Genomic DNA, 24,360 nt, shown 5'->3' with positions numbered 1-24,360 from the left:
ATCTAGAGACACTGGTATTAAAATTAAAATGTTCATGTTTAGTTTTATTTGTTCTTTTGTCATTTATTTATTTTTTCGTAATTATAGAATATATTAAAATGGAATGTTTTCTGCATAAATTAAGTGTGCAGATTTAAAAAAATGAACCCATCTTTATGATATCTTTTCAAATAAATTCACAGGAAGCATTCAAACACATGTACCTTCCACCATTTTTAATATTGGTCTTTGGCAGTTTTTGAAAATTCTTGACCTCATGTTATTTCATGCTTAAAGTTGCATATTTTTTACATATGGCTATATATAAATGTGCTGTGAACATTCAGCTTCAAGAATAAATTCACTTTTTCTATGTTCCATGTACTTCTGAAGACTTTCTTTGCCTTTTTATCACACGCCCCTTAACATTTTTGCATGAAATAGCATAATCATGAGTCATACCAAGTTGAAATTTTATGTTACTCTTAAAACCAATAGTGCATGTTCATTACAGTGTTCTTGTACATATATACATTGATCTGAAATCACAATTTAGTAAATAACAATTGCTGTTTAAGAATTTAATTATAAGATATATTTGGTCAGTTTCATATCAATAAAATAAAAATCTTATCAGTGATAGGGCATTTTGAGTGCATACTCCAACAATGCAAAATCTGGGAGTGTTGCACCGTAGCGATAAACATGCTGGTTCTGTTGCTGAATAATTTTCACTTGATATTCAGTCAATCAAGAACGTTTGTAAAATGCTCGATAATACTTGATCACACTATCACGCAATCGCATTACGTGATCAGACGCGTGCTCATTTATCACATAAATACCACACACGGTTGCAGTAACTGGATACTCATTCTCGTCATAACCTTTATCAATACCAGTTACATGCTCTTACTTTGACACAAGTTTATTACTTGGCCACCATTGTAAAAGTCCATAGTGATACATAATTTTGGTCTGGAAGTTTCATGACAGCTAAAGTGCAGAGCATTCAATAATCAGGATTGATTAGACTTGGGTTAAAGAAAAGTAGTGTTAAATTTTAAAAGAAAAATTTATATTTAATTAAAAATGAGTAAATGGTGGCACTCAGCAGTCTCCTATTTTGCATTGGGTTAGAATTGTAAAGACAAAGAATTTCCCTGGCTTTCCTCACTGGTTATACTGGCTATTTAAAAAAGACCTTGTATATCTTGGGTATAGTTCATAGAACCTTTCATTCCTTTCATTTTGATGTATGACTGATGGCTGTCATATGGGTTGTTAGGTATACAGCTTGGCCTTACTCCAGATGTGCACCTTTCAAAAAAGTGCTAGCTCCACTTAATCATTTTTACTTCCTGAACCTGAGGTAAATTGTATAAAAAGAGCTGATAACTTTTTTTACATTTTATATATTTGGTAATTCATTAATTGCACTTTCAGAAGCTGGTATTGTCTAGTCTGGCAAAATTCATTTTTTTCTATTTTAATAGCTTCTACGGATAGTGTACTTTAGACTAATTCATTCTGATGTTTTTTAGCTCAAGGGAGCAGTCATTTTAGTTACCAGAATGCTTAGATCATGTACAATTTCCAAACGTACACTATCCAAAGAAATGTCAGCCATATTACATTAAAACAGCATAGGTGGCGCTCACCAGATAATATGTACTTTTGAGAAAGTGACGTATGTAAGGTGAAGTAGTTCGCATTTAAAACATGCACAGTGGAGAGAACGTTTGCATACCTCTATGCTACATTAATGTAATGTGGATGATATTTCTTTTGGATATTGTACTTTTGGAAATTTTACATGATTTAAGCACACTGCTAACTAAAATGACTGCTCCCTTGTGTTAAAAAATCAGTCTGAATTAGTCTAAAGTACACTATACATAGCAGCTATTAAAATAGGGAAAATGAATTTTGCCAGACTAGACAATACCAGCTTCTGAAAGTGCAATGAATGAATTACCAAATATATAAAATGTAAAAAAAGTTATCGGCTCTTTTTTATACAATTGACCTCTGAAGTTCAGGAAGTGAAAATGACCAAGTAGAGCTAGCACTTTTTTGAAAGGTGCACATTTGAAGTAAGGCCAAGCTGTATACTTTATAACCCATAGTACACCCATCAATCATACACCAAAATAAAGGGAATTAAAGGTTCTTTGCATTATACCTAAGATATACAAGGTCTTTTTTAAATAGCCAGTATAACCAGTGAGGAAAGCCGGGGACATTCTTTTTCTTTAAATTCCTAACCCTATGCAAAATGCGAAACTGTATAGCGCCACCCTAAAGAAATTAAAAAAATGTTTGCAATTATTTTTTTTTATTTTCATATAATTATGTATGATGTTCTGAATAAAATGGTACATTCATATTGCATTTAAGCATGAAAATAAGCTAATTATGATCATTTTTCTCTTGCTTACATAATTTGCCATGAGGTATATTTGTGTGAGTAGTGACCTTAATTATGGGGAAATTAGAAGACTTAGAATATAGGAATAGAGTCAACTTAAATTTAAAACTGTTGCAATAAGTGACAGAAATATATGGTGAAAATGTTTCTTTTCATTTATTTGCAATGAAATAAAAAAATAAATGAAGAGAAAGTGAATTCGCTTCTTCCATATTAAACAATAGGCAAATATTTTACACTTTGACCTTTGACCTTTATGAAGCTGATGAGTTACCTCCCTTTTCTAATTGTAAAATTCATTGTTGATATCTCAGAAATAATTCTGGCTAGTTTCATGTTCCTGTCATTCAGCATAACATTGGTTGCTATGTTTACAAAATGTAATGTGCATTCTTAAAATAGCTCACTTTTATCATGGGGGGGGGGTAGGCTGGACTTATTAGAGACTCTGACTCTCATAAATACTGTTCTGTGGGGAAAAAGGCAGGAGAATTATTCATAAGGATTGTTTTGATGCTTGCGACTTAAATGTTTCAGCCATATAAACATAATTAAATCATAAAAAATAATACCTACATCTTCTTTATGGTGGCGCTTACCAGATAATATGTACTTTTGAGAGAGTGACGTATGTAAGGTGAAGTAGTTCGCATTTAAAACATGCACAGTGGAGAGAACGTTTGCATACCTCTATGCTACATTAATGTAATGTGGATGATATTTCTTTTGGATATTGTACTTTTGGAAATTTTACATGATTTAAGCACACTGCTAACTAAAATGACTGCTCCCTTGTGTTAAAAAATCAGTCTGAATTAGTCTAAAGTACACTATACATAGCAGCTATTAAAATAGGGAAAATGAATTTTGCCAGACTAGACAATACCAGCTTCTGAAAGTGCAATGAATGAATTACCAAATATATAAAATGTAAAAAAAAGTTATCGGCTCTTTTTTATACAATTGACCTCTGAAGTTCAGGAAGTGAAAATGACCAAGTAGAGCTAGCACTTTTTTGAAAGGTGCACATTTTGAAGTAAGGCCAAGCTGTATACTCTATAACCCATAGTACACCCATCAATCATACACCAAAATAAAGGGAATTAAAGGTTCTTTGCATTATACCTAAGATATACAAGGTCTTTTTTAAATAGCCAGTATAACCAGTGAGGAAAGCCGGGGACATTCTTTTTCTTTAAATTCCTAACCCTATGCAAAATGCGAAACTGTATAGCGCCACCATAGAGGGATGCCAACATTCTCTCAATTGTGCATGTTTTAAATGCAAACAACTCACCTTGCATACGTCACTCTCTCAAAAGTACATGATAACTGGTGAGCACTCCCAGCGTGCATATGTGACACATGTGACTTGTTATTGTTGTTGTTGTTGTGGGGTTTAACGCCATTTTTCAGCACGATAGGCTATACATGGCGGCCAGTATTAATGGTGGAGGAAGAACCCGGAAAACACTGGAAACAACCACCGACCATGTGACTTGTTAAGTCGTACAATAGCCTAGTAATTGAATTGTTTAGTACTATATATATATATATATATATATATATATATGCAGTATAATGTTTTATAGAAGAAAACTACCTTCCCTAAGTTTAAAACCAGTGCATTAGGAAACACACATATTTTTTACCTCACAGCAGGTGCCACATGCCCTCCGGTAAACAGTTTCATTCAAGATGAAAGAAGCGGTATCAACAGCTATTGACAAGTGACTTGTGAAAACAATTGAAGAGTATTCAAGTTAATAAATAATAACAATAGTTAATCTTTTCTTACATATTTCGCCAATTTTGAAATTGTTGTGCATGTCTTCAGTTACTTGTGAAATTCCTCACTTTACATGTGCCCTGGAAATGCATGGAAAATGTACGGGCTTTTTTGGGAGGCTGTTTTCATCCCAGAAAATGGTAAAACTTACACTCAGTCTGGTGAAATTAACATAATGCAGGATCAAATATGGCAATTGTTGCCTTTGAGAAATCTCATATATTGAGAAAATTTTCTCAAAGGATAAAACTATGTAATGGATAATGACATGAATACATTAATGTACAGAATAAGATTGTGGTAATGGATAATGACAAAATGTTAGCAGCTGTAGTGATGTTTACCTCATGCTTTTTGTTATACAGTTTGTGTACATTCATCTTTGTTTTCTCTTTCATCCTCGGGCTAAGGAAGGAATTTAATTACATGTTATCCAAGAAATCAGAAGTTGTCAGTGAATGATTTTGTCATCAAAGCATCAGCCCTTGCCATTAGAAAGGTACCAGAAGCCAGTTCGTCATGGATGGGTGAATTCATTAGACAGTACGTACCAACGTAAGTTTGAAGAGACACGAAACGTTCTCCTTTATTTCTGAGTTTATTACTCTGGTATAATCCCTCTGTCATTCTTATGCCAATTCAGATTGTCTATTTTCTTTAGGTTTGTTCATCTGTCTCTATATGGGTATATATATATATATATATATATATATATATATATATATATATATATATATATATCCTCCAAAACCTAATTGATTGCATTGTATAAGTCTTACTGACCAACATCATATACACATTACCTTTTGTCACCAAATGCATTGCCTGAAATGCATTGCCTGACCACAATAATATTGGGGAATTCTTCCTCGAATGTAGCATGCCCTGAAAGACATAAAACATATATTTCTGTCTGTTCCTGGTAAATTTATTCACATATTGTAAATTTTTTACCAGTTGTTATTGGCAGTATGATGTCAGAAGGTAACACAGTACATGACAGGTGCAGCTATAGATTACCGGATTTCTTTGATATTGTAAACTAGTGGGTATAGATACTGACAAATGTCTTTAAAGAAAAATTAAATTAAAAAAAGATTGCAAAGTCTTGTCCTCTATGGATAAGGGTCCTTCACAGAGAGGTGAAACATGCAAGTAATCTTAACGACATAGCTTCTAAAGGTAATATATTATAAGAGTGCATTCTTTGAATTCCAGTATTTATGACACATGTCAGTGTATGTACATATTAAGCATTCTTATATGACAAGATGGACTAAGACGCATGAGTATGCATTTTCATCTATGAAAAGGAATTTTAAAAAAAAGAATATAAATTATATTTCTTCAAAAGTATTTACCCTATCACATTAACATTGGGAACTACTCTCTGTTACCTCCAAAGAAATGTATGTCAGCATTTGTTATTTAAACTTCCTTTTAAAAGTCACTAAGCCACATTGTAAAAATGATGCCTATCCGCAATCTAATATAGCTGCCATTACTATGAACAATAAAAGCCATTTAACGATTTCTCAATAACCACTGAACAGAAATTGATACAAATATCAGAAAACACAATCTGTCAAGGCAGTCTTTTAAATTTTACAAATAATAGTAAATACTGACCATTACTAAATATAAACAACCTTTTAATGACATAGCTTTTGTTGTTGTTGTGGGGTTTAACGCCATTTTTCAGCACACGATAGGCTATACATGGCAGCCAATGGTGGAGGAAGAACCCGGGAAAACCCCGGATAGAACCACCGACCCACCAGAAGCTACTGGCAAGCTTTCTCACATGCTCACATTGGCTGAATCTTAGACTCGAACCGCCGCAGACAGAGGTGCGATGACAGTGATTCGTAACGAAGAGCGCTTTAGATCACTCAGCCACTCGGGCCCCTCTAATGACATAGCAAAAGCCACTGAACAAAATTTGATCATATTGGACTGGAATCATCTTTTTATTGACCGCTGTCAAATTTTAACAAATGATGCAGATCCACCATTAAATATGACAGCTATTATAAAAAATGGAAAAACCTTGAAATCACATTTAAAAAACTACTTAACAGAATCTGATATTTGACAAAAAGCATTCTGTCATGAAGATGTTTCAGATTGATACAAATCAGTCAGAACTGCCATTAGATACAGCTGTCATTTCCCAAAAAATGGAAAGAATATAAAGTAAACTGGGAATTACTCCCTTTTCCAAATCTGTTGAAAAAAAGTGAACCAATCTTAATTTATATTTTAGTGACACGAAGGCCTTTATAATGTTACACAAGATGCAGTTATGGCATAAAATATGGTCGCCATTACTTTAAAGAGAAAAACCTTGAACTGATTTTTCAAAACTGATCAACAGAATATGACCAGATATATAAGCATGTTATTCACATGCCTTAAGCTGTGATTGCCAATACTAAAATTAGACAAACCTTGAAAGTATTTATTTCTAAAACTGTTGAATAATATTTGACTAAGTTTGACAGAAAGACATTTCAAGTCTGTACAAATGATACAAATCCTGTATCAGAAATGTTATCATTGCTTCTCCAAAATGACTGTAATACAAATCATATCAATTGTAATAGGAAGCATCCATGCATTTTGAACTTTCTGTTCATAGAAATGATGTATCAGATATAGCCACCATTTTTAAAATTAGTGAAACATTTAATTGACTTCTCAAAAACTATCCAGCTGAATTTGAACAAATTGGAGAATGTATTCTGGCATACTCTAAGCTTCTTGGCACAGTGGCCTTTCAGTATTGAATAACAAATTATGGATGAAGAGAAAATAAGTAGAGAACCATTGAAACAGTTCTTTTCATAAACTATACAACCAGCAGCAAAAAAATTCAAAATCATTCTTCACCAACTTCTTGTTCATTTGCTGTGAGGCAGATGTCAGTCAGGGGAGTGGTCTTAGGCCTTCTTGGACCTCTTATTATTACATTTTAAAGAGAGACTTGACATAAATTTACTATTTACATGATATAGATAAAACTTTTAACAAGCAAATATCAGCCAGTTGAGTGGTTTTCTGCGTACTTGGGGATCCTGTTATTACAATATAATAGAGACATTACCTAAGTTTACTATTTGCATGATGTACATCAGGGGTGTCAAACATACGTCCCATCAGACTGATTAGTCTGGCTTGCAGACCAGTTCTCTTATTAGTGTCAAATTTGGATGATTATCATAGTTCATGACTCATATGGCTTGAGTGAAGTATATTTATATCAAAATCCATCCTGCCATAGCAAATGATTTTGACATTCATTATCTAGATGAAACTCCTATCCTTGGAATATAACTGCTCCGGTGGCCTAGTGGTTAGAGCGTCTGGCTCGGACGCGGGAGGTTGTGGGTTCTATCCCCGGCCGAGTCATACCAAAGACTTACAAAAATGGTACTAACACCTGACTCGCTTGGCGCTCAGCATTAAGAGGTTAGGGTTAGGACTGGTCGGCCTGGTGTCAGGATAATGTGACTGGATGGAATATCATGCCATATATATGCGGCATGATGCCCCAGTACTAGACATCACTATAAACTGTCACACGGCAGACGTCGTAGCGATAAGACTGAACAATTGTTAAAGCTACATTAAAAATCCAAATCACACACACACACACACACCGACTATCCTTGGAATAAAGATATGTAACCTTAAAGTTTGGAAAATATTCATATGTGTAATAGGAATTTATTATTGTGTAGAATTTTAGCAGAAGAAAACTCCAAAATCACTATTTTTGTATTAGGTCTAACAGTAGAAGTGAAAGTTGCAGTGGCCATTCCAGCTAGTTTGATAATTCCAGTTGTCTATAGTGATAAATAGGTAGATCATTTTTAATTGACACAATGCTACTGAAGTAAACGTGTCTTAAATAAATACATTTTCTTTTGTCATACCTGGGAAGCAACTGTAGTTTCATTTATTTAGAGGATTGCCATGAAACTTTACATACACATTCATCCCATTGTATTTTTGGTCTTAAATGAAAATGTCAGTTCGATGTCTAATATGGCCTCCATAGTGTCCATCTTGAACGGATGATCATATTAACATGGGATTTTCACTTAAAGACTTTTTATGATGTTTAGTTGATTTTAAATTGTTATGGTGCAGATGTGATGTCCAGTATGGCTACCATGGCAGGCATCTTAGAAATTATGTTATAGCTGATGCTCAAAGTATACAGTAGTCTCTATTTTGTATAGCCATCCGTTATGCACAGGGAAAGTGGCCTTACAACATTGGTGGCCTTTCCAGAAGAGGACCAAAGTTTTGTGAAACGTATCTGTAGTGTATGTAGTAAGAGAGTTCCATAAAACTTCAAAGCATTTAACAGCTTCATTTAAAAGTAACATTAAGTATTGAAAGGTTATTTCTATCCGAATAGACTTCAAGTGAACATACATTACAGTAATAGTTCATATTCCTTACTGAAGCATGAAATGGGAGTGGGGTGTTCATATACACACTACAAAACCATTCAAAAGCTTCATTTAAAGTTTGGTAAATTTTGGTACATATATTGCTTGGAAGTTTGATAATTTTCCTTTTATTCCATTTTCTCACTGCTACTGAATTTTCTCCTTATCTGTTATGATGTTGTTCATTTGAGTCTTACCAATGTAAATTTGTTTGACAACCACATGCTCACCATCCCCAGCCCTCACACCCGATGTTGATTCAAATAACATTCACTTTTCATCTAAACTAACAAGTCTCTCTTTACATGTTTGAGTCTTGTAATGATTTATTTATGTGCGGCTAATTGTACAGTACTGCAATTTAATGATGCAGATGAAAGTTTTGTAGAGTGAATGAAATGTCATGCTTATTAAGAAAGTGATACATGTACCTCTCATGTGATTTTTTTCTTCTTTATCTCATACCTGTTTGTTGAGGGTTAATTTCTCTGTGTGTGTTAATCCACAAAATGTAAGTTTAGCCAAAGTTGACCATGTTATGATCTTGATAATTAATGTCCAGTTGTAATCATCAAATAGAAGAACTCAACAGATGTGCGAAGCCCAAAACTCTATCAAAACTTTGTTGAGCCCATTTCTTGTAAATATTGGATAATAATATAAAATTAATCTTAGTGGTATATGTACTTTAGCCAACACTTTTTCCAGTAGCAAAAACCTGTCATTGGGAAACATACATCGGTAGAGATAATCCAATGACTTGCCTTACCATACGGATTAAATAGTGGTTCTGGACACATTAAAATGAAATGTAGCCACTTGTGATGGGTATATTTAACATTTGTGCACTTATATGCCAGCCATTTGTTGTGTTAGAGTTGTGGCTGTTCTTGAGGGGTACTTTTAAAAAGAACCTTATTGGTACCAAGAGTCTCTGGCCATCAAATGGGGGTGGCTGCTGGTTGGGTGGTGGTGGTGGGGGGGGAGCAATCAAGAGGCGGACCGCTCTTTCAACATAGTGTTGTCACCAGAAGACTTCTTAAATCTAGTTTGTGCTTAAAGAAAATGATGGCAATCTGATTTAAAATATTAGATAACAGCCAAAATCTGAGACCATATATTGTTGCAATGAATATAGTTAGATCCATAGACATTATGCATTGGTAGAGATAGTAAGGATTGATTCATTTACATTATGTCTTGCTACAAATAATATAGCTAGATTCATTGACATTATATGTTGTTCCACATAATATAGCTATATTCATAGATATTTAAGGATTCCCACCTCAAGCACTCTGAGTCATAATTGGATTTTCTTGACTTGAGTCCCACTGCTTCCACACTCTGACATAATTATCATAGAATAGGTGTGAGAACTTGATTGTAAGTTTAGAGCATCATAGTGATTGATAGTGATAAGAATATGTAGACCAATTCTTTTGATGTATTGAAAGACGTTAGAGTTTTTGAAGGTAAATGTCATTAATAGATAGCACCACATTGAAATTACTTGAAAATATCAGTTGCACCATAGTTCAATTAAATTTCAGGGTCTTTCATCGATCAAGTATGATGTTGTGACACTAGCTGAAAAGGCAAGAGAGGGGAAACTTCTTCCACATGAATTTCAGGTAGCATGTCTGAAAGAAATAAATATAAATTAAAAGGGTCAGATACATTTCTTTTCCAATGCTACCCTTGTCATCAGTCTGTACTAGAGTATAGACATGTTATTTGATTGCTATTTTATTGTTTGTTTTCTATCAGTATGTTGTCATGTCTATGTGATGATCAGAAAATATAATGTATTTATCATCAGCATCTTGTGAGAGCAATTTAATGAATGTAACTTCTTACATCTGAAAGATAGTCTAGATAAATTCTAAGTTCATGTTCATTTCAGAACACCTGGTCATACACTTTTCCCATGACAACTAAAAATACATTGATAGGATCTCAGCAACCTGGGTTTTCAAGTTTATGCAAATGATGCCTCTCTATCTAAAATATGGCAGTTCATGCAAGAAATATAAAATCGTTAAAATGACTTTATATCAAAAGCCCCCCCCCCAAGAAAACCCAACAAAATTTAATCAAATTAGACAGCATCCTGTAATACAGATTACCTGCTTATACATTCTGCCTCATTAGCTGATTTAAGCCTGGTGAGCAATCTATGACCTGCTTGGGGTTCTTGTTCAAATGCATCTCTCATTTAATGTTTGTTGATATTTTGTACTTGCAGGAAATTCTGTATATGAATTGTAGGTCCTGAACAAAAAGAACTTCTGTGCAGAATAGGCTGTGATGTAAAGATTAAGATTATGGCAGACAAAGTGGTATAAATGAATGCATTAATATACAGAATTCAGTTGTGGTAGTCCAAGTAGTGAACATGAATACATTAATGTACAGAAATAGGTTGTGGTAGTCAAAGTAGTGTACATGAATACATTAATGTACAGAATTAGGTTGTGGTAGTCCAAGTAGTGTACATGAATATATTAATGTACAGAATAATCTGGTGGTAGTCCAAGTAGTGCACATGAATACATTAATGTACAGAATAAGATTGTGGTAGTCCAAGTAGTGCACATGAATACATTAATGTACAGAAATAGGTTGTGGTAGTCAAAGTAGTGTACATGACTACATTAATGTACAGAATTAGGTTGTGGTAGTCCAAGTAGTGTACATGAATATATTAATGTACAGAATAATCTGGTGGTAGTCCAAGTAGTGCACATGAATACATTAATGTACAGAATAATATGGTGGTAGTCCAAGTAGTGCACATGAATACATTAATGTACAGAATAAGATTGTGGTAGTCCATGTAGTGCATGTGAATACATTAATGTACAGAATAATATGGTGGTAGTCCAAGTAGTGCACATGAACACATTAATGTACAGAATAATATGGTGGTAGTTCAAGTAGTGCACATGAATACATTAATGTACAGAATAATCTGGTGGTAGTCCAAGTAGTGCACATGAATACATTAATGTACAGAATAAGATTGTGGTAGTCCATGTAGTGCATGTGAATACATTAATGTACAGAATAATATGGTGGTAGTCCAAGTAGTGCACATGAATACATTAATGTACAGAATAAAATTGTGGTAGTCCAAGTAACGCACATGAACACATTAATGTACAGAATAATATGGTGGTAGTTCAAGTAGTGCACATGAATACATTAATGTACAGAATAAGATTGTGGTAGTCCAAGTAATGCACATGAACACATTAATGTACAGAATAAGTGTGTGGTAGTCCAAGTAGTGCACATGAATACATTAATGTACAGAATAAGATTGTGGTAGTCCAAGTAGTGCACATGAATACATTAATGTGCAAAATAAGATTGTGGTAGTCCAAGTAGTACACATGAATACATTAATGTACAGAATAATATGGTAGTAGTCCATGTAGTGCACATGAATTCATTAATGTACAGAATAATATGGTGGTAGTCCAAGTAGTGCACATGAATACATTAATGCACAGAATAAGATTGTGGTAGTCCATGTAGTGCACGTGAATACATTAATGTACAGAATAATATGGTGGTAGTCCAAGTAGTGCACATGAATACATTAATGTGCAGAATAAAATTGTGGTAGTCCAAGTAACGCACATGAACACATTAATGTACAGAATAATATGATGGTAGTCCAAGTAGTGCACATGAATACATTAATGTACAGAATAAAATTGTGGTAGTCCAAGTAATGCACATGAACACATTAATGTACAGAATAATATGGTGGTAGTCCAAGTAGTGCACATGAATACATTAATGTGCAGAATAAGATTGTGGTAGTCCAAGTAATGTACATGAACACATTGATGTACAGAATAATATGGTGGTAGTCCAAGTAGTGCACATGAATACATTAATGTACAGAATAATATTGTGGTAGTCCATGTAGTGCACGTGAATACATTAATGTACATAATAATATGGTGGTAGTCCAAGTAGTGCACATGAATACATTAATGTACAGAATTAGGTTGTGGTAGTCCAAGTAGTGCACATGAATTCATTAATGTACAGAATAATATGGTGATAGTCCAGGTAGTGCACATGAATGCATTAATGTACAGAATAAGATTGTGGTAGTCCAAGTAGTGCACATGAATACCTTAATGTACAGAATAATATGGTGGTAGTCCATGTAGTGCACGTGAATACATTAATGTACAGAATAATATGGTGGTAGTCCAAGTAGTGCACATGAATACATTAATGTACAGAATAAGTTTGTGGTAGTCCAAGTAGTGCACATGAATACATTAATGTACAGAATAATATTGTGGTAGTCCAAGTAGTGCACATGAATACATTAATGTACAGAATAATATGGTGGTAGTCCAAGTAGTGCACATGAATACATTAATGTACAGGATAATATGGTGGTAGTCCATGTAGTGCACATGAATACCTTAATGTACAGAATAATATGGTGGTAGTCCAATTAGTGCACATGAATACATTAATGTACAGAATAATATGGTGGTAGTCCAAGTAGTGCACATGAATACATTAATGCACAGGATAATATGGTGGTAGTCCATGTAGTGCACATGAATATCTTAATGTACAGAATAATATGGTGGTAGTCCAAGTAGTGCACATGAATACATTAATGTACAGAATTAGGTTGTGGTAGTCCAAGTAGTGTACATGAATACATTAATGTACAGAATAATATGGTGGTAGTCCAAGTAGTGCACATGAATACATTAATGTAAGGAATATGATTGAGGTAGTCATAATGCTATACATAAATGCATGAATGTTTTCTTAATCGATCCATGAATTATGAAGTTTAAGGTACTTAAGTTTTATTGTTGAATAAGGAATTGCAGCAAAAGAGAAGTTGTCATTTTGTCAATCCTGATAAATTTCCAACTCTATCCACATATGGGATATTCATTTTAAATCTCAAAGGACCACATACCTGTCCTATCAAAGGTTATGTATGAATTGTCATAGTCTCATACCTGATAAATGACCATAATCTCTTATCTGAAAGTGCCCAGTCTGACAGCTGATAAGTGACCATAGTCTCATACCTGATAAATGACCATAATCTCTTATCTGAAAGTGACTAGTCTGATAACTGATAAGTGACCATAGTTTTATACCTGATAAATGACCATAATCTCTTGTCTGAAAGTAACCAGTCTGATAACTGATAAGTGACCATAATCTCTTATCTGAAAGTGACCAGCCTGATAACTGATAAGTGACCATAGTCTTATACTTGATAAGTTACCATATTATCATACTTGAGAAGTGACCATACTCCAGCCATGACATACATTATAGTAAAAGAGTACTGTCCTGGTTGGGTATTTTAAGTTTTGTGGCCACTTCAATAAATGGAGGTGTATATAGAATTTACATTGTTCATCTGTTTTTGTGTACATTCGTCGGTCTGCTTTGTCAGTCTGATAAGCCTATATTTCAATACACTTAAAAACAAGTTTTCATGTGGGTGATTGATGACCCCATGTATCAATATACTTATTGAAACCAAACTTGCAGTGTATATATAAGATATAAATTGTGCATCTGTTTTAGTGTATATTCATCTCTCAGCTTTGTGATAAGCCTATATTTCAGACCACTAAATAAAACCAGTTTTTGTGGGCCCTTGTATCTCTCAATGAAACCAAACTTGCAGTTTGGTTGCATCTTGAGATGAACTTGTGGCAGTTAATCTGTGTCACTGTGACTTAATTTCTTGTGTCATAAGGAGTTCCCTGAAAATGAAGTCATTAGAATCTAACTTTGATGACAACTGCATGGGAAGACTGTCTTGAAAGGTCAGGCCTGGATTAAAGACCACTGTATGGGAAGATTGCCTTGAAAGATCAGGCTTGGATTAAAGACCACTGCATGGGAACACTGCCTTGAAAGATCAGGCTTGGATTAAAGACCACTGTATGGGAAGACTGCCTTGAAAGATCAGGCCTGGATTAAAGACCACAGCATGGGAATACTGCCTTAAAAGGTCAGGCCTGGATTAAAGACCACTGCATGGGAAGACAGTCTTGAAAGATCACGACTGGATTAAAGACCACTGCATGGGAGTCTGTCTTGAAAGATCAGACCAGGATAAAGACCACTGTATGGGAAGACTGTCTTGAAAGATCAGGCCTGGATTAAAGACCACAGCATGGGAAGATTGCCTTAAAAGGTCAGGCCTGGATTAAAAACCACTGCATGGGAAGACTGTCTTGAAAGATGTTATTCTTGTGTTAATGTATTCTGACTCAGAGAAGGCATTTTAATGAAGGTAGCAGCAAAGATGAATTATACACAGCAGAGGAAAAGAGTACAAGTTACCACTGAGTTTGCATGTATCATTACCAAAGCAACACATGTGTCTACTCATTATCTATTAGTACAGATTCAGAACCTTTTTTATGAACTTTAATGAAATACAGAAATATAAAGAATTATTTTGTACGGTCATCATTAGAACATTAACATAATCTTGTAACTTATAAGTCTTTTTCTTCAAGGAAATACATTTGTAAAATATTCCTCCCATAATAAATTCTCAATATGGATATATTTTTTTATAGTATCACATAATTTGGAACTGTCACATTGTGCTGCCAGTAAAGCTTTCATGGCTGCAATTAGAACTCTTTCTTGGTTTATGAATAAAGCATCTATATTGCTTCAATCATGCCTTTTGTTTAGTAATTATGCATTTCTTCAAGTAATCCTCCATTTCTCTGTGCAGTTATATATTTTTGAGCAGTTATCCATTTCTTTGAGTAATTATCCATTTCTTTAAGTAATCATGCATTTCTTTGAGTAATTATCCATTTCTTTGAGCAGTTATGCATTTCTTTGAGCAGTTATCCATTTCTTTGAGTAATTATTCATTTCTTTGAGTAATCATGAATTTCCTTTTTTTAAAACATATTCTTCATTGACAACAAAATTGATTAACACTAAGATATTGACACTCCTTACTGTTTTGCAACTCTTTTGGTCAACAATATGACTGTGTCAACATTCAGCACTTGTAGGTTTTTATCTCAACTGTGCTTAAACATGTAAAGCTTATGGGATGATCTTTTATCTGTCATGTTTCATTCATCCGTCCGCTAGCACTAGTTTCTTATCATTACTTCTCTTAAACTACTTGTAGAATTGCCATGAAACTTTACACACACATTCATTCCATCGTCTTGTTAGTCCTAAATGAAAATGGTGTCAGTCTGATGTCTAATATGGCCACAGTAGTGTCCATCCTGAAAAGCTTGATATTGCTACTCTTCTGAATCAATGATAATATCAACATGTGATTTTGTTAAAAGACGTTTTATCATGTATGGTTGCTCACAGCTGGAAAAGGTGTAGATATGACGTCCAGCAGGGCTAACATGGCAGCCATATTGAAAATCATGTATTAGCTGCTCCTCCCGAACAGAAAAGTTATAATATCATAGGATTTTCACCGGAAGACTTCTTATATGTTGTTGGAGCTGGATGAAAATGGAGCTGATCTGATTTCTAATAATGCATAAGAAACAACATTTGACATTATGTATTGTTACAAGGAATATTGTTAGATCCACATACATTATGTATTGTTATAATGAATATTGCTAGATACACAGATGGTATGTATTGGTACAAACAAAACAATAAGACTTTGGTCATTGACATTATGTATTGTTACAATGAATATTGCTAGATCCACAGACGTTATGTATTGTTACAATGAATATTGCTAGATACACAGACGTTATGTATTGGTACAAACAAAACAATAAGACTTTGATCATAGACATTATGTACTGTTACAAGGAATATAGCAAAATTCATAGACATTTAAAGAGTCCTGCTACTAGCACTCAGAGACAGACTTACTTGAAAATAGCAAGCAGTTACACCATTAATTCTTTTAAATTTCATAGTGATTGATAGTGATAAGAATATGGAGATCAGTTCTTTTGCTGTATTGAAAGGCTGAATTTGTGAAGGTAAATGTCATCAATACAGCTCACAGTTACACCATAATTCTTTTAAAGTCCAGGGCCTTTCATTGATAAATTATGATGTTGTGACACTAGCTGACATACCTACTTGGAAATAGCAAGCATTTAAACCATAATTAGCTTACATTTCAGGGCCTTTTATCAACCAATTATGATGTTATGACACTAGCTGAAAAGGCAAGAGAAGAAAATCGTCTTCCACATGAATTTTAGGTAGTATGTCTGCAAAGAGTAGATGTAATTACAAAAGATGGGATACAGATCTCTTTTAACATTACCATTTTCAGCAGTCCATATTAGAGTGTAAACATATTATTTGATAGTTGCTTTTCATTGGTTTATCCATATCAATATGTTGTCATGCATGTCATTGTGGTTATAAGAATATACACATTTATCATCAGCATCTTGTCCAAACTTTTTAATGTATGTAAGATGTTACATTTGAAAGATAGCATAGATACATATATACAAATTCTGATTTTGTGTGTTCATTTTTAGCACACCTAGGCATACAATATTGCCACCACAACTAAAATAGAAAAATCTTTGAGCAGCATCTAAATGTCTGCTTGAAGGTTTTTAACATATTTATGTGATAGCATCCCAGCAACATGGATTATAAAGGTCATGCAGTCTGATCAGAAATATTGGTTGTCCATGCAAGAAATATAAGATCATTAAAATGACTTTATCCAAGTTCACTTAAATTTATCAGCATCCTTTAAAATAGATTACTTGGCTTGTTGCTGATATATTTTATTTAATTTGTTGATTTAAGCATGGTGAGTAGTCTGTGACCAGCTTGAGGTTCCTGTCAAAATGCATCTCTCAATTCGGTATCTTTATTGATTTTGTTTTACTAGCTGGCAATTCTGCATATGTATTTGTAGGTTCTGAACAAGAAGAACTAGTGTACGAATATGATTGTGGTAGTCAGTGGTGCACATGAATGCATTAATGTACAGAATAAGGTTGGGGTAATTAGAGTGTTGTACATGAATTCATTAATGTACAGAATAAGGTTGTGGTAGTCATTGGTGTACATGAATACATGAATGTACAGAATAAGTGTGTACATGAATACTTTGTTTTCTAAATTGATCCAGGTAGTTTTGTTTGGCCTCGTACCAGTATGAAGTATAAAATATTCATGGTTTATTGATGAATACTGAATTGCAGCAAAATATAAGTTGTCATTTTAGTCAGTTCTGATCAACCACTGGGTTCTCTCATGCTTGAAATTCCAAAGGACCATTTACCAGTCTTATCTCAAGTAATGTGTGAATCATCATGTAGTTGTTGAAAGTTACATTCAGCAAAAATCTGTTATATTACATTTCATAGTGTTCTTTTGTTATTGCAATGTTATTTTAATACATTGATCCGTCTTTTCTTTTCAGGGGGGCACATTTACAATATCTAACCTAGGAATGTATGGAATCAAATCATTCTCAGCTGTTATCAACCCACCAAAGGTATGTGAATGTGCCCAAATGGTATATTGGTAGTAGTAGGGTTTATATTATACACCGTTTGCATAGTTTTAGTAATTGGTGGAATAGATATAGTGAGACCTTTGTATAAAGAACACCCCCTCATTCAATCATACTTTCACATCACTGCATGAAAGCTTTACCATATATGGGTCAGGTAAAATGATTAAATAATCACTGTTACCAACAGAAGGTCTGGTAAAATGATTAAATAATCACTGTTACCATCAGAAGGTCTGGTAAAATGATTATATGATCACTTTTACCAACAGAAGGTCTGGTAAAATGATTAAATGATCACTTTTACCAATAGAAGGTCTGGTAAAATGATTAAATAATCACCGTTACCAACAGAAGGTCTGGTAAAATGATTAAATGATCACTTTTACCAATAGAAGGTACTTCATTAAATCTTTGTGAAAGAACAATTGCAGAAATGCTTCTCCATATTCTTTCATAACTTAGAAACCATTCAAAGTTTTAATGCAATTTGATGCATGGATTGTCTGATAGCTCACGATGTGCCGTTCATTTTGTCAGCTTCTGTTTGATAAATGTTATTCTTTATAAGAATTATTGACCCCTGGTTGCTCATCCTGCTGACGTGTTTGTTTTCGGTCGGATAATCTCACTGTTGATTTTAACCAGATTTGGCATGTAGCTTCAGATTGATGAAACCTTGAGTGAGCATGATCTCCAGCCATCTTTCCTAAGCTTAGCTGGATTTCAACAAAATAATTGGCATACAGCTTTATTTTGATAAACCCTAGTGATTTAAATTTCAAGTGTTCCACATTGGAAGAGTTATGACCCCTAAATAACTTTCATATCTTTCAAAATTTGCTAAGGAATGTTGTATTTAAGCCGAAGTTTCGATACATACTACATTGATGACACCTTACATGAGCTGGATTTTCAGCTTTCCACATAATTCTCTATAAGAGTTATGGCCCCTTAATGCATATCCTCTGCTTACAGTGATTTTCTAGTTCTTTTGATAATGTCCCTGCAGAGCAAATTGAAAAGAGCAGGGAACAGTTGATGGAACCAGTCCATCTTTTCAAGTACTAATACACAATGAGTACGAGTTGTGAGGTTCATTGTAATATATGTTGAAACTTGACAACCTTTGATTTTTCTTATTCTGCCTTGTTGATTACTTTAAAAGAAAATCATTCTGAACTTTAGTTGCTTGCATTTTTTTATGCATGATGTAGATTAGAAAGTTTTTATAAAAAGTAAACTAATTGGAATAAGTTACCCTTTAAACTTTACCTTCTTTGCTTGTCGTATATTGCTCCATGAAGATGAAGAACTTAGGCTCAGTTGACCCAGGGATCAAAAGATTATGGCAGTGAAATATTCTGAGTACAAATTATGAAGCAAAGTTGCATTTTAGTTTGATTTTGAACATGATGGTTGAAATTATTCCATTATGACAGCCAAGAAAGTGTGCATAAAATGGCAGCCCAGAATATGCATCTATTAAACAACAGCCCAGAATGTGTATGTTTTAAAAACAGCTCAGGATATGTATCCATTAAACAACAACCTATAATATGTATTTATTGAACAACATTTTATTTGATTTTCAGCTTTGAGAACATGAGCCAAAGAGAGAGAGAGAGAGAGAGAGAGAGAGAGAATACTTGAACGGATAAAATCTTTTCATCAGTAAGATTCCAGATTATATTCTCATGAGTATAATTTCAGGCCTGTATTCTTGCTGTGGGATCAGCGGAGAAGCAGCTAGTGGTGGATGAATCAAGTGATAAGGGGTAAGATTACTGGATACATTTAGTTTTATGGGAGTGACAATCCATTTTCCTTGCTATATGTCGCATTGCAGATGGTTTGTAAGATTGGCTTTGTTTATCCATGTGTACATTATGTGTTCCAATGAGTGTCCACAGCCGATTTGCCTAGAAGGTTGACACATGCAACCAAAGCTTGTGGCCTGGAATTCTGATCATGGTGATGAGTTTATTATTTCATTCCTTTCTACTCTTGCATTAAGAAGCCTGTGGTGTAGGAACTTGTACAGTATTGATACATTGGAATTGGAATAATATTGTATACCCAATCATCAGTGTTTTATTTTACATTGCCATGCAATTGCTAACGAAATAAAACATATTTTTTTATATTTGGACAACCTTTTTATTGTGAATGTAAGCATTGTGCTTATTTAGTTTGTGTATTCTTTAAGCATGATTGGTTAAAGAAGTGTTCCCATTACTGGTAGCAGATGTTGAGGCAAAGTTCCCGTGGTTGTCATCATTAATCTGAATTCATTTTTTCCCAGTTGACGCAGTACTTGGATTTCTGTCAGACTCCTGACATACTTACCTTCAATGACAAGTATTCAGCATGAAAACGTTAGACATTCTTTCATTCTTAACAATTGTCTTGCTTTCTGTTCTTTCAAAGAACAAAATGGTCTTGATCAGTGAGAAGCTTTCAGAATTAACCACATGTTAAAATCAAGTGTTTTGATTATTTAGTGGGTATGCCTGAAAGACATGACACAGAGTACAAGTAGCAAATGATACAGACATGTTATATCTGCATACCTTGTATGACAAGTTACTGATGTTTACTTGCACCCTTTTGAACTCCAGTGTGAGAAAGGTGCAACAGTGTATGATAAGGAAAATAATGAGATTTATACACAGAATTACATTGTATCTTGTGAACACCATCAGTTAAGCTTTTACCATAATTGTGCTATTATGTTATAACATTAGTGCATGTGGACAGTTTTAAAAGAAAAAGTTTCTGACATATATCGATGCTAAGTAAGAAATAACAAATAGACGGTTGTAGTGAAAACTACTTAAACTGATAAAAGAAATTCATATTCAGTTTCCATATTTGTTTTCATTTTTCAGATACAGACAAGCTACAATGATGTCTGTCACCCTCAGTTGTGATCACAGAGTGGTGGATGGGGTGGCCGGAGCAAAGTGGCTAGCAGAATTAAAAAGTTTATTGTAATGTGGTTACACCAGTCGAGTTTTTGATGGAATGTGTCCTTTAGGAACCAAGAGATAAATATTTGTAAATATCAGATATGTTATTAAAAATAAAACATCTTAAAGCACAGTTTAATCCAAAGTCATTGTGTTCTACAGCAAACGCCAGACAGTTTAGCCTGGTGTAATCTCTGTCAGTTATGCCTTGGAAAATTGTATGGATGTACATTGTTTTGTAATGGAAGATTATCTTGGCAAACAAACTATTGCAAAAAGGATCATTGTTTTGTCTCGTCCCAGTATTATAGTGATATCAGTTTTAATCACAACTAGGCTTTTGTTTAACCTTTATATTTTCAATCTTTCCATGCCAAACCAGATATCAAAATATCTGATGCTTATATAAAATATCACAAAATTAACAAATTGTTGCAATCCATATTTGACCTTTAATATAGGTTTTTTCTTCAAATGTATGATGTTGGATTCTGTCTCTAACTTTTCTTTGTAGAATGCACTTAATAGTTTTGTAATGAAATTACACCTGTCTTAATGATAAAAGAACCCTTTATATAATCAGTAGCCAAAATAAAGGGGTAGGTGAGATTCTCTCTGCAAAGCAATTCATGCAGTGATTAGCAATAAGGTGTTAGATATAAAAACAAACAAGAAAAGAGATAATACAGCTGTTTTAATTTTTGTTTTTTACACCAGTATTATTCTGTGTGTGACCAATAGGTTTGGTTTTATTTTGGTTGGGAGCTTTATGGCACAGAAATAAAAGTAGGTTATTTAGTGCCAAGGCAATGGGAATAAAGTGCCTTGCTCAAGGACACACCAGGGTAGCTGACCAGGTCTGGTCCATCGGAGGGATTTGAACCTGCACCCTATCAGTTGTGAGTCAGGCACACTAACCACTGAACCACCATGGCTACATAACCTATAGGACATAAAAAATAATTTCAGCTACTTCTGAGAAAGAGTTGGATGTCTTTAAAAGATCATAACAATTAGTATACAGGTAAAAATAATACACAAGTCCACATATAAGATTCTTTTTGTTCTGTTTTACTGGTCATCAGTTGCAAAGTTAAAAGGTAATGAAAGACAGATCATAAGTAGTTGCAATTAACAAGAAAATTATTGTTGTAGATTGATGTTAGCAGCTTTTTCCATTCTTTGATGAATGCTGCAATTGAGACACATTCTGTTAGTAATGGATTTGATTTTTGAAGCTAATTTTGACTATCGGGGAAGAATTTTCTCAAAGTTGATATTTGAGTTTATAGTAGTATTACTGGATTGGCATGAACATAATCCTTGTTGTGAAAAGAAGCTTTCTGTAAATACGAAAATTGGCATTGCGAATGTTTTGTAAGTGGGATGTATTTTACTTTTGTTGGAATAGTGCTATGGGTTGGCATAGATAAACTCATGTAAATAAACAGACCCATAATCACAATGTACACAGATATGGTTAATTCCATCAGGCTTGCATAGCAGTTAACTTTGAAACGACATGCAGAAAATAAACTAACCATAATCTCAAATTAAGACAAAAATGTTTGAGTCTATTTGCAATAATATTTATGCTCTTTTGCCTATATGTTTTAGAAGTCTTCTGGAAGACTTGAATTTAGCCTGCACCATATAGTCAGGATTGTGCTGATGTGCCATACATACATACATACATATGTACGTACATGCATACGTACATACATACATACATACATACATACATACATACATGCTATTTTTGTTGCATATAATATTCCACAATGATTTGGAGAAATTAACATTTTGTTAAGTGTGGTTTATAGAAGTAGCTTTGGTTGTTTGATATGTCAGGGTGCAGTTGGTCAATCTGATCGCTTATTGCAAAGGAACGTAATGTATAGTACATACTCAGTACAAGTCCAGTCCAACTGAAAACATTATAGACCCTGATCTGCTGTCACATAATGTGCCAGAACTGGGTGTATGCAGTTAAGAGTAATCAGTACAGCAAACAACATAAACCCAGATCTGCAGGCACATGATGTCATTGCAGATCAATGTCTATTTTGTTTGCAGTTGGACGTGACTTACAAGTGAGTGTATATGGTAGCTACTAATCTTAAAATGTGTTATTCAGAAACATGTAACTACATAGAAAATACAGTATACTATAATGCCATGGTGTACATTTATAAATGTTATATATTTTAGTCTTGGATTGTATTCCATATAAACAGTTGTCTTTTATGTATTCATAACATTTGCTAGTGTTAATGTACAAACTGAATGCTCACAACATCATCGAATAATTGGTTGATCCAAAGTCAAAATCCGACTGGAAAATAATGTCATGGTTTGTATCAATAATAATAAGAAAATATGAAAATTTTATTTTGGACTCAAATCATTGATTGTTACTTCGAAATTGTTGATATTTGTGTGCATGGTACAGGGAATAAAATGTGTACTGGGTTATTATAAAAGTTTAATGGAGGCTTGAATGCTAAAGATGTTCATTGTTTACTGAATCTCAATTAGAAGGTCATGCCATTTTTATAGATTTATCAAAATAAACCGTCCATGACTCCTATTTCTTCTTTGTTATTTTTCCTGGATGTCATATTCATTTAAAAACCATGTATGCAGTTCTTATTTATTTATACCATATTTTTAATCATTTTAGGACATTTTTTGGCTGTAAATTACATTTTCTTCTTTTTACCTATCCTATGATACATGTCAAAAGCCCAGGATTTAATATTACATACTTCTGGAATACATGGCAAAATGCCCAGGATTTAATATTACATACTTTGGAATACATGCCAAAATGCCCAGGATTTAATATTACATACTTTGGAATACATGTCAAAATGCCCAGGATTTAATATTACATACTTCTGGAATACATGCCAAAATGCCCAGGATTTAATATTACATACCTCTTGGATATATGCCAAAATGCCCAGGATTTAATATTACATACCTCTTGGATATATGCCAAAATGCCCAGGATTTAATATTACATACCTCTTGGATATATGCCAAAATGCCCAGGATTTAATATTACATACTTTGGAATACATGCCAAAATGCCCAGGATTTAATATTACATACTTCTGGAATACATGCTAAAATGCCCAGGATTTAATATTACATACCTCTTGGATATATGCCAAAATGCCCAG

General features: G+C 33.8%; 1 protein-coding gene across 3 annotated transcripts in view; it reads left to right on the top strand.

Annotated features, from left to right (window-relative positions):
- LOC149786963 (dihydrolipoyllysine-residue acetyltransferase component of pyruvate dehydrogenase complex, mitochondrial-like) overlaps positions 1 to 23,762 on the top strand; it is a 28,385-nt gene extending 4,623 nt beyond the window's left edge. For 2 of the 3 annotated variants that reach the window (XM_089977513.1, XM_089977512.1), the window contains exons 2-7: positions 4,610 to 4,754; positions 10,216 to 10,296; positions 16,837 to 16,917; positions 18,108 to 18,182; positions 19,914 to 19,978; positions 21,092 to 23,762. In XM_089977513.1, coding sequence (XP_089833639.1) covers positions 18,138 to 18,182; positions 19,914 to 19,978; positions 21,092 to 21,197 — 216 coding nt within the window. In that variant the 5' untranslated portion in view covers positions 4,610 to 4,754; positions 10,216 to 10,296; positions 16,837 to 16,917; positions 18,108 to 18,137 and the 3' untranslated portion in view covers positions 21,198 to 23,762. The remainder of the gene's footprint in view (positions 1 to 4,609; positions 4,755 to 10,215; positions 10,297 to 16,836; positions 16,918 to 18,107; positions 18,183 to 19,913; positions 19,979 to 21,091) is intronic. The other variant, XM_089977515.1, reaches the window with a different exon arrangement.
- Positions 23,763 to 24,360: the final 598 nt, after the last annotated feature.

This window comes from Sinohyriopsis cumingii, chromosome 12 (genome assembly GCF_028554795.1).
Source record: "Sinohyriopsis cumingii isolate HCF-2022 chromosome 12, ASM2855479v2, whole genome shotgun sequence".
Classification (NCBI taxonomy): domain Eukaryota; kingdom Metazoa; phylum Mollusca; class Bivalvia; order Unionida; family Unionidae; genus Sinohyriopsis; species Sinohyriopsis cumingii.
Note: the sequence above shows the minus strand (reverse complement) of the source record. Positions and strands in the feature narration are given on the sequence as shown.